We start from the raw sequence: 12,230 nt of genomic DNA, 5'->3' as shown, positions 1-12,230 counted from the left end.
TTTAGATCCTCTCTGCCTGTTCTGGTGGATGTTTAAGATCAAGGCCTAGAAAGTGGATGGCGCCGAGCCTGTCTATTGGCGCTAAATGGGCAGCTAAGCCTCCAATATGGTGGACAGGAAGTGTGCACTCATCACGAGCTGAACGTGCACTATCTATCTGCCATATTGGTGTAGGCAAAAGCGCTTTACAGCAAATGAAGTACTTTTGAAGTGCAGTCACTGTTGTAATGTGGGAAACGCGGCAGCCAATTTGCGCGCAGCAAGCTCCCACAAACAGCAATGCGATAATGACCCGATAATCTGTTTTTTATGTTGATTGAGAAATAAATATTGAACAGAACGCCGGGGATAGCTCCCCTGCTCTTCTTCAAAATAGTGACATGGGATCCTTTTCGTCCACTTAAGAGAGCAGACGGGGCCTCGGTTTAACGAAAGATGGCACCTCCGACAGTGCAGCACTCCCTCAGCACTGCACTGGAGTGTCTGCCTAGATTTCTTTTGTGCTCGAGTACCGAGAGTGGGCCTTGAACCCACGACCTTCTGACTCAGAGACGAGAGAGCGACCCACTCAGCCACAGCTGATGGGGAGCCATTCTCACAGGGAGTGCAGGTTGGCGATGCTGTTACAATAGTGTCACCTTGATTCTCCACACTCACTACAAAAGCATGGCTCCCACTGGGAGTGTGGGCACACAGAATGCCTCATACAATGCATTACGCCACCCAGTCCCCTCCTCTCTCCCACCGAGTCTTTAATTTTACTGATAGTGGGCTAGAAAGTCATGTTGACGATATTAGTGGAGGAATGCTTGGCATCTTTATACTCCATCGCTCCATCCTCTAAAATGGAGGCATTGAACCATTTAAAATAACTAGCTATAAATGGCCCATTTGTCCCAACCATATAAAATTTAAAAAAAACTCACATTTATATAAGGGCTTTTGCAAGCTCAAGCTGCCCCAAAGTGCTTTATAGCTAGTAAGTACCTTTGAGGTGTAGTCACTGTAGGGAACACGCAGCCAATTTGAGCACAGCAACATCCCACAAACAGCAATGAAATAAATATAGTACTAAATAGTTTGTGTTGAAATATAGTGATAAGTAGTAATTCAGAAGAATGTGGCTGCTGGTTTAGATTCGAAATGCTCAATCGCTTTAGCACTCAGTTTTGTCCTTGCACGGAGATTGTTTGTGCAGATGAAAACCCACAATCAATTTGTTTATAAATAAAGGCCACAACAAGGTCACCTTGGATAATGAGTGGACAGCCGTCTCTACATGTTCTCAGCTCCATAGCTCAGATCGTGTTTTGCAAACGCCCACACTTTAAAGGCCCGATTTTAACTCCAGGTGGATTCCCCGCTCAGGCCTGAGTTAAAATTACAGTCAGGTCTCAGTGATGTCATCGGGCCGCAACATGCCGATATAAAGAAGGACCCTGATGTCCTTGCTGCCTGCTCAGGAGAGCAAGTTAAAATTGCAGATGTTGCGATCATTGCGGCTTTTGGACAGGTAAGAGCCCAGGCGATTTTAACTGCCCACCCACCAGGTTTCTGCTGAGCAACTAGGGTTAACATCGCTTAGTCATATTGCTGCAAGAAGCCCCAAATAATCTTTTTGAACAGCAGGTGGTGGCGGTGATTCTGCTGTTGCCATTTACCCCTCCTCGAGACCCATCTTTTGTTTCTTAACTTGTCCCATTACCATCTCCTTTTGCCTTGCACCGTCATCCATTTTGACATTTAATCTCTCTTACCTGCCACCCTATCAGAGGCCTTCCCTTTGGTTCCTCCTCTCCCTCATTCACTGTCGCTACACTTGCTTAAAAACCTGTTACATCTCTAACATTTTCCAATTCTGACGAAGGGCCATCGACCTGAAACATTAACTCTGTTTCTCTCTCCACGGATGACCTACCGTCAATTGCCGGCTGCGGAAAAGAGCTCAAAACTTCTGCCACCCTTTGCGTGTAGATGTGTTTCCGTGACTTCGCTCCTGAAAGACCTGACTCAGGCGAAAGGTCATCGACCCGAAACGTTATCTCAGTTTCTCACACCACAGATGCTGCCTGACCTGCTGAGTGTTTCCAGCATTGGCTGATGTTATGTACTGCAGGGAGGCCATCAGGTGCAGGATGGTGACCCGGCCAGACCATCAGCAGGCCGAGGCCATCAGAGGTAGCAGCTTGCGTCGGCCCGGCCCGGAAATCGGCGCGGTCCCGGCCTGTAAGACCATCAGCAGGACGGGGCCATCGGAGGGAGCAGCGTGCTGCGGCATACCACGGCAGGGAGCGGTGCGTGCTGCTGCAGGAGGGCGACGGCTGCGAAGCCAGGTCGCTGATTGTAGTGCGAACGGACACAGCAGGAGGGGCGAAGGAGCAGCAAGAGTTTGTAGAGGGAAGTGACCGGGGCCCAGGAGAGGCATGAATCTGGGGCCCAGAAGAGACGAGGGCCCAGGGGCAGCACGGGCCCAGCCCACACTGCGATATGTGTGTGCGCGCTCGGTCTGTGTAGCAGAGCTGGTCTCCAGTTCATCTTGGGTAATCCTTGCCACTGGACCAAGACCTAGCTCTGTCGAGCCCGTGTGGTGGCTAATGTACAACAGCCACCACACGTTAAAAAAATCCAAGCACAGGCATCTTCCACCCTCCAAGATGTAGTTCGGGATCTGGAATATTAGGTCCTTCATTGAAACACCTGTGAACTCATCCCGTTTTGGCGTGGAAGCAAGTCATCCTCGATACGAGGGACTGCCTATGATGATGGTACATGTTCGCCCCTAATACATGTTTGACATGATGAAATCAAATGCAAAAACTTAATAGGCGGGCGACCTCCTATCCTGTAATATGATATTCGGGGCTGTCCCGCACTTGCTCCTTCAACTTGGGATCTCGATTTTAAGAAATGTTCTTCAATATAAAAATGCATCTCTAGCCAACAGTCGTGAAATTATCTGGTGCCAAGCGCTTACTGGAATCTTTCAGAAGCTGCGAATGGCAGAAAATCTGTATAAGTTCAATGATAAATTAGAATACTGGAATCCAGATAATGGACCAGTGTTCTATATATTAAATAGAAGATGCGTGGAGCCTGTGGTTTCTTCGTAAAGAGTGAATTCATGAGTGTATTATTGTCATACATAATACCATTGAACCACTAAAGCACCCAGAAGATACTTGCTATTTTCATCTCTCGTCAACTGATTATTACTCATACAGAGTCCACTCAAGTCGGCTGACATTACTACACAGGTATTCAATGGGATCCTTGGGCCCCAGGTGATCTGTGATGTGATCCTAGAGGGTCACCAGATTTCTGTCCTTCTGTCATTGGGCTTCTGTATACTTCTGTATTTGTTGACTTGCCAGCATGCTGCTGTATATTGAGAAGAAATGCCTGCTAGAGTGTGGTGATATTTAAGAGGTTGTCTCTGAGAGTGTGGCTATATCTGGAGGGTGCACCAACCTCACGATTTAAAAATTCTCACCCTTGTGTTCAAATCCCTCCATGGCCTCGCCCCTCCCTATCTCCGTGATCACCTCCAACCCTCAGAGCTCTGCATTCCTCCAGCTCTGATCGCTTCTGCATCCCGCGATTCCTTCGCCCCGCAATTGGCGGGCGTGCATTCAGTCCCTCGCTAAAGTTCTTCGCCTCTCTCTCTACCTTCAAGATGCTGCTTAAAACCTATATCTTTCACCTGTTGTAATATCGCCTTTGTTTCCGACATTACAACAGTGACTACACTCCAAAAGTATTTCATTGGCTGTAAAGCGCTTTGAGACGTCCGGTGGTCATGAAAGGCGCTATATAAATGCAAGTCTTTCCTTCTTTCTTTCTTTGGCTCGGTGTCAATTTTTGTCTGATTATGCTCCTATGAAGCACCTCAGGCCTGTTTTACTGTGCTAACGGTGCTATATAAATGCAAGTTGTTGTTGATAGCTCTGTTTTGCTTTGGATAGCTGATGGTGTCTTTTGAAAATGAAGGCAAAGGTTCCCTGGAGGGATGTCCCTGAGAATGTGAGGAGTTTTAAAAATGTGTTCACAGGATTGGGCATCACTGGCAAGGCCACCATTTATTGCCCATTCCTAATTGCCCTTGAGAAGGTGGTGGTGAGCTGCCTTCTTGAACCGCTGCAGTCCATGTGGTGAAGGTGCTCCCACAGTGCTGTTAGGGAGGGAGTTCCAGGATTTGGAGGAGGGGTCGATAGAAAAGTTTGAAATCAACTGCATTAAATGGTGAAGGATCAACCGTGATCCAAGGTTATCTTGAGTCAGGTGGGTGTGTCAAATGTTCGACTGAAGCTAGTCATTTCCTCGGGTATCAGTCCAGACTCAGTGGGTAGCACTCTCGCCTCTGAGTCAGAAAGCTGTTGGTTCAAGTCCTACTCCAGGAACTTGAGCACAAAATTCTAGGCTGACAGTCCAGTGCCGGTACCGAGGGAGTGCTACACCGCCGGAGGTGCCGCCTTTCAAATGGGGATGATCTTTATGGTGGACGTAAAAGATCCCATGGCACTATATCGAAGAAGGGCAGGAGAGCTCTCCCTGGTGTCCTGGTAAAATATTTATCACTTAATCAACATCACTAAAACAAATTATCTGATTATTATCACATTGCTGTTTGTGGGAGCTTGCTGTGCGCAAATTGGCTACCGCATTTCCTACATTACAACAGTGACTACACTCCCAAAGTATTTCATTGGCTGTAAAGCACTTTGGGACGTTGTGAAAGGCGCTATAGAAATGCAAGTCTTTCTTTTCTTTTTTATCTGGTAACATTTGGAGGTAGGGTGGATGGAATAGGACTCATCTCAGTAAATTGTTTCCCATACCCCTCTCAACATACACGCACACACACACACACACACACACACTCACTGTCAGCCTGGCAAAAGACAATTTATGTTTTAGCGTCAGAAGCCACTTTGTGTCATCGCAAGTTAATGGAATTGTTCAGCCAGTGTGGTCACTCTCAATAGACAGAACATGTGAAAGTAATGGCTCAATTATGTAGCACTCCTGCAGACAGTAGCTTCCACTTCAGTAGCTGCACAGTAATATCAATCAGACAGTGCTATTGCAGAGACCCACATCCTTCCTAAGCTCCCTGGAGGTCCGCGATTTCGCTAACCTTAGCGAGGTTTAGTAAGACTAACATAAGAGGGTTCGTGTGCAAAATTAAAGCACATAGGATTGGGGGTAATGTATTGGCATGGATTGAAAATTGGTTAACTGACAGGAAACAGAGTGTAGGAATAAACGAGTCTTTTTCGGGGTGGCGGGCAGTGTCTAGTGGGGTACCACAGGGATCAGTGCTTAGGCCCCAGCTATTCACAATATATATAAATGATTTGGATGAGGGAACCAAATGTAATATTTCCAAGTTTGCTGACAACACAAAACTAAGTGAGATTGTGAGTTGTGAGGAGGATGCAAAGACATTGCAAGGCGATTTAGATAGGTTGAGTGAGTGGGCAGATGCAGTATAACGTGGATAAATGTGAAGTTATCCATTTTGTTAGGAAAAACATAAGAACAAAGTATTATTTAGCTTGGGAAATGTCGATGTACAAAGGGACCTGGGTGTCCTTGTACACCAGTCATTGAAAGCAAACATGCAGGTGCAGCAAGCAGTTAGGAAGGCAAATGGTATGTTGGCCTTCATTGCAAGAGGATTTGAGTACAGGAGCAAGGAGGTCTTACTACATGGCCTTGGTGAGACCACACCTGGAGTATTGTGTGCAGTTTTGGTCTCCATGCCTAAGAAAGGATATACTTGCCATAGAGGGAGTGCAGCGAAGGTTCACCAGACTGATTCCTGGGATGGCAGGACTGTCTTATGAGGAGAGATTGGGTCCACGAGGCCTGTACTCACTAGAGTTTGGAAGAATGAGAGGGGATCTTATCGAAACGTATAAGATTCTGATGGGTTGGACATACTGGATGTGGGGAGGATGTTTCCTCTGGCTGGGAAGTCTAGAACAAGGGGTCACAGTCTCAGGATATGGGGTAGGAAATTTAGGACTGAGATGAGGAGAAATTTCTTCACTCAGAGGGTGGTGAACCTGTGGAATTCTACATAAGAACATAAAAACATAAGAACATAAGAATTAGGAACAGGAGTAGGCCATCTAGCCCCTCGAGCCTGCTCCGCCATTCAACAAGATCATGGTTGATCTGGCCGTGGACTCAGCTCCACTTCCCCACCTGCTCCCCGTAACCCTTAATTCCCTTATTGGTTAAAAATCTATCTATCTGTGATTTGAATACATTCAATGAGCTAGCCTCAACTGCTTCCTTGGGCAGAGAATTCCACAGATTCACAACCCTCTGGGAGAAGAAATTCCCTCTCAACTCGGTTTTAAATTGGCTCCCCCGTATTTTGAGGCTGTGCCCCCTAGTTCTAGTCTCCCCGACCAGTGGAAACAACCTCTCTGTCTCTATCTTGTCTATCCCTTTCATTATCTTAAATGTTTCTATAAGATCACCCCTCATCCTTCTGAACTCCAACGAGTAAAGACCCAGTCTACTCAATCTATCATCATAAGGTAACCTCCTCATCTCCGGAATCAGCCTAGTGAATCGTCTCTGTACCCCTTCCAAAGCTAGTATATCCTTCCTTAAATAAGGTGACCAAAACTGCACGCAGTACTCCAGGTGCGGCCTCACCAATACCCTATACAGTTGCAGCAGGACCTCCCTGCTTTTGTACTCCATCCCTCTCGCAATGAAGGCCAACATTCCATTCACTTTCCTGATTACCTGCTGCACCTGCAAACTAACTTTTTGGGATTCATGCACAAGGATCATCACGCCCGGCAACCAAATTTTAATTTGATTTTACGTTTTTAAGTTTAATTTGTTTTAATTGCCGGTGCTTTTAGTGTCCCCCTTCCCTTTTATAGGGGGCACTGGGGAAAATTGTGATTTTAGTGCCCAAAAAAAAAAAAAAAAAAGAAAAACACAAAAAAAAAAGGGGGGGAAAAAAAAGGGCCTTGTAAATGTCTGGAGTGTCACCCAGGTCGGGTGGCACCGTTTAATGTTTTATGTTTTTGCAGGTGAACTCCAAAAAGAGTTTCATGCACAAGGACCCCCAGGTCCCTCTGCACCGCAGCATGTTGTAATTTCTCCCCATTCAAATAATATTCCCTTTTACTGTTTTTTTTTCCCAAGGTGGATGACCTCACACTTTCCGACATTATATTCCATCTGCCAAACCTTAGCCCATTCGCTTAACCTTTCTAAATCATTTTGCAGCCTCTCTGTATCCTCTACACAACCCACTTTCTCACTAATCTTTGTGTCATCTGCAAATTTTGTTACACTACACTCCGTCCCCTCTTCCAGGTCATCTATGTATACTGTAAACAGTTGTGGTCCCAGCACCGATCCCTCTGGCACCCCACTAACCACCGATTTCCAACCCGAAAAGGACCCATTTATCCCGACTCTCTGCTTTCTGTTAGCCAGCCAATTCTCTATCCATGCTAATACATTTCCTCTGACTCCGCGTACCTTTATCTTCTGCAGTAACCTTTTGTGTGGCACCTTATCGAATGCCTTTTGGAAATCTAAATACACCACATCCATCGGTACACCTCTATCCACCATGCTCGTTATATCCTCAAAGAATTCCAGTAAATTAGTTAAACATGATTTCCTCTTCATGAATCCATGTTGCGTCTGCTTGACTGCACTATTCCTATCTAGATGTCCCGCTATTTCTTCCTTAATGATAGCTTCAAGCATTTTCCCCACTACAGATGTTAAACTAACTGGCCTATAGTTACCTGCCTTTTGTCTGACCCCCTTTTTAAACAGAGGCGTTACATTAGCTGCTTTCCAATCCGTTGGTACCTCCCCAGAGTCCAGAGAATTTCTACCACAGAAGGCTGTGGAGGCCAAGTCACTGATTATATTTAAGAAGTAGATAGAAAAGGTATCAAGGGGTATGGGGAAAAAGCGAAAATATTGAGATAGAGGATCAGCCATGATCATATTGAATGGCGGTGCAGGCTCAAAGGGCCAAATGGCCTACTACTGCTCCTATTTTCTATGTTTCTATGTTTCTATGTTTCTATGTTCCGGTCCACTCCTGGCTGCAGCCCACTCTCTCCAAGTAATTTTACGATGATGGGACTTGTTAAGCCCGCCCTCCGAGGTTCCCAGCCAAATAAAAGGAAGCAGGTCTGATGACGTCATTTGATGAATGGTTTCCTTAAAGGGACAATGCCCACATTGATTTTGATGGTTGTGCTGTCAGTATTCTACAGCATTGAGGTGCTGTAAACACTGGCAATCACTGCACAAAGGTGCACGGCTGCACCCAGCCTCTCCCATGACTCCCTCCATATGCTTACGGAGGTAGTCACAGCACGCAGGAAGGTTCTCTTCCCTTCCCATGGGACCAACACAGCCTGGTTGCACATTGCACAGGAGGATACAAGCAGGGATGCCGTGGCACAAACCTTTCAATGATCTCAGTAGATCACGAAACGTTACTGCAAATCCACACTCAACCTCATCCTGCTGTGCCACTCATCACATCCCCATCACTCTGCCTTCCCTACCCTACTCCTGCACATCCTTACTCACACCAACTTACCTTGCACCTCCAACCATCCCTCTCTATCTACATTATCGCATCTCCATCTCACTAGCGACCCCTCACACTCGCCCTCATCCTAATCCAATCATACCAACTAACAACACACAAGGTAAGCACATGGGCCTTTTAGCCAATGTTCATGTAAAGTTTCTGTTACTGTGGTGTCAAACATTGAAATCTTTATTTTCAATACTTTGGCTTCTTGGACAGATTTGTGTGCATCTTTGGATGTGGCTTAGTAAGTTGCAGTGAATGGTGAGACATAATGGAACCATCGCAATGGTGATGTGTGTGAAAGGAATGGCTTGGGCATTGCAAGGATGCTTTATGGTGCTGGTGTTGGGTGGTGCCAACCGGGTGCGTCATGTGGCAGCCAGGGTGTACAGCATCAACTGAAGTAAATCTGGCCATGGTGAGGTCATCCCTGGCCTCCCGGGTAGCATTGTGATCGGGTGCTGATGCCCTGTGTCCTGTGCAGCATCAGGTGATTGCGGAGCAGGTAGGTGTTGTTGTGGGTGCTGCTGGTGTTGTGGTGGGATTCTGAGGACCAAGGTGTGATTTTTTCAAGGGCACAGATGCTGATGGAATAGATGGCAGCTGAAGTGGAGCCGATAGCAGTGATCTGTCAATGGTGAGAGAGGTTGCTCCAAGGAGGTGACAGTGGATAGAGAGTTTACTCCAAATACTTCCAAACTGCATACAGCTCAAAACTGTCTTCCAAATCCTGAAGGCTCCAGCTTCTAAGATTGGAAAGTGAACAGCTGTGAAATGGTAGCTCTTATAACACATCTGCAGCTGTCAACCACTCAGAGGAATGTGTACTCATTGAAAACCTGACCTACTCAGATGACGTGATCCCTGACCACCATAAACCTCATCAAAAAGCTGGGGAAATGGTAAGTAGAGGGTAAAATTGTCTTTAATTGTCTTTTAACTAGCTCTTAATGATGTAAATTGCCTCCCCTGCCCCGCTCCTGACCCGCTGTCAATCATTTCCATTTTGACAGCTGACCCGCCTCCAAACCCGCCCTCTCGGCGCCGGTAAAATTCCAGCCGAGGTAGCAGTAATACTGCCAGAAGATCTAAATACAGTTACTATCAACCTTCTTATTTTCTAGCTATTCTGCCCAGCCATCTCCCATTGGTGGCTCGTGTGGTGCCTCCCTGTCCCTTGGGGACAATGTAGTCACCATAAGAGAAAGTCGTAAGTTAGAAGCAAAGTCCCGGATGTAAAGTCTGTGGCCAGATATCCTTTAGCTTTTTAGGCTTTAGCAGGCTACACTGGGGGAGAGGTGCGGAAATTGGGGCAGGACCCGATTGTGCCGAGTCCCCGCTGCTTTTGTCAAAATTCCCAGCCCAGTTGGTAGGGGTGCATGTGAAAGAGGACATATTACGTGATGTCATTCCCATATTCTTTCCCATAGCGACACTAGCCGCAAGAGATATCGGTGTGTTTTTACGCTCCGTCATTGCTAAGGAGAGTGGAGCTAATTAGATTTTAAAAGGTCACGGCAAAGGTATTGACGTTGGTCATAACTGGTTCGATTGTTGATTGCAGCACAGAAGTTGTCTTCTCAAAAACAAAGGGCCGTATGTTCAAGTTTCTTTGATCTGGTATTGTTTTGCTGTTATTGGGCCACACTCGGAGTTGTGAAACAGGCACCCTGATTATGCTATTACTGGTGCGGGTACCCACCCAATCCATGCAAATGTCCTTGACCCTGGAATGTGGGGCAGAGCCAGGGGTGCAACCTGGGGATAGGCAGATCTCCTACCCCATTCCAGATCTTCCCACATTTGGCCCCTCTGTCTCTGAGCCATACATAAGAACATAAGAAATTGGAGCAGGAGTAGGCCATACGGCCCCTCGAGCCTGCACCGCCATTCAGTAAGATCATGGCCGATCTTCTACCTCAACTCCACTTTCCCGCCCGATCTCCATATCCCTTGATTTCCCCGAGACTCCAAAAATCTATCTCAGCCTTGAAAATATTCAATGACTCAGCATCCACAGCCGTCTGGGGCAGAGAATTCCAAAGATTCACAACCCGCTGAGTGAAGAAATTCCTCCTCATCTCAGTCTTAAATGGCCTATCCTTTATCCTAGTTCTAGACTCTCCAACCAGGGGAAACAACCTCTCAGCATCTACCCTGTCAATCCCCTTCAGAATTTTACATGTTTCAATGAGATCATCTCTCATTCTTCCAAACTCCAGAGAGTATAGGCCCAATCTACACAATTTCTCATCATAAGACAGCCCAGGTGTAGGATCTCAGTGAATGGGATACTGCAGTCGGCTCCAGTGCCTCTGAGTTAAGGAAGGAAAAACTACTCTGATGGTTATAGAGTAGCCCCGAATGGGGGTGCATGCATATGGAGGCCCGGGTGAGGAGTTGATGAGGCTTGGCTGTAATATCCTCTATGGACAGACAACCATGCATCACTGTCAAGTCTCAGATGTGAATAATGGCAGGGTGTGAGAAGGTGACCCGTGTTGTGAAGCCTTACCCCAGAGATACCTTCAGGAAGGGGATGGAGAGAAAAAAATATTCAAATAGAATCAAAAGTAACAAATCTCCTACATGTACAGTTATTTAATCTGTTGCTTCCAGTAATGTAGATACCACCCCCACCTCCCCATATAAAAAACACTTTGCACCAACACCATAAATTAATGTAAATACCTCCGTAAGTTCCCAGGGCAGTGACAAAGCAAACAACATCATGAAACATCTTGGATACAAAACAGCTACCTAACTTCAGCTAGTGTGATAAGACCACTCCTGAGAGTGACTGCATTCACTGACTGGCTTCTTCTGTATGACCTTTCAATAAAATCACCACCTGGGTGATTTTCTACTATCTGTTCCCTAACCCCTTCAACCTCAATAGATTTCAGACTGAGGTGTGACTTTCAACATGCTGTTGTGTTAGACTTTGAGCAGAAACCTTCAGATCACCAGAGGACCAGGTAAGAAGACCCTCACCTTCATATCAGAGGTCTCTGTCTCCAGCTTGGACAGATGACAGGAGTTGTCCTTCAACTCGCGCCGGAGGTGAAAGTTCTCTTTCCGAAGTGCCTCAACCTGCTTCACCAGATGGTCGTAAGAAGATGTAGACTCAGACATCCTGAGTTCTTCCAGCACCTAAACAAGAAAGTTCTTTTAATTCTAATTTCCAAAAAAAGAGGTTTTGGGAAAGGAAAGTCAGTCGTTACACAAGTGATTTGGAGGTGAATGCAAGACCATAAAATGTTAGCAACAAAGACTGATCATTCATAGATTGGAGATTTGACCGCAATGCGTTGGTTTTGGGTCTAACAAGCATTGCCCCCCCTTGCCTCTTCTCTCCTGAAAGTAGTGACTCATGTAAGAGTACAATGCAACAAGCCTTCCACTGCCTGACCTGAGTGGCATTCCCACCCCCCCATCACCACTGCCCTCCCCCCATTCTCCTCTGTCTGCTCCCCCCTCCCCCTCCCCCTCTCCTCTCTCCCCCCCCACTCTCCTCTCTCTCCCCCCCCCACTCTCCTCTCTCTCCCCCCACCACTCTCCTCTCTCTCCCCCCCACTCTCCTCTCTCCCCCCGCTCTCTCCCCCCCCACTCTCCTCTCTCTCCC

The 12,230-nt window shown here is 46.7% G+C and overlaps 1 protein-coding gene across 1 annotated transcript in view; it reads right to left on the bottom strand.

The window, feature by feature from the left end:
• Positions 1–11,752, bottom strand: part of apc2 (APC regulator of WNT signaling pathway 2) — a 179,320-nt gene extending 167,568 nt beyond the window's left edge. The window contains exon 1 of the mRNA XM_070860813.1: positions 11,600–11,752. Within this exon, the coding sequence (XP_070716914.1) occupies positions 11,600–11,740 (141 nt within the window). The 5' untranslated portion in view covers positions 11,741–11,752. The remainder of the gene's footprint in view (positions 1–11,599) is intronic.
• Positions 11,753–12,230: the final 478 nt, after the last annotated feature.

This window comes from Pristiophorus japonicus, chromosome 18, assembly GCF_044704955.1.
Source record: "Pristiophorus japonicus isolate sPriJap1 chromosome 18, sPriJap1.hap1, whole genome shotgun sequence".
Classification (NCBI taxonomy): domain Eukaryota; kingdom Metazoa; phylum Chordata; class Chondrichthyes; family Pristiophoridae; genus Pristiophorus; species Pristiophorus japonicus.
Note: the sequence above shows the minus strand (reverse complement) of the source record. Positions and strands in the feature narration are given on the sequence as shown.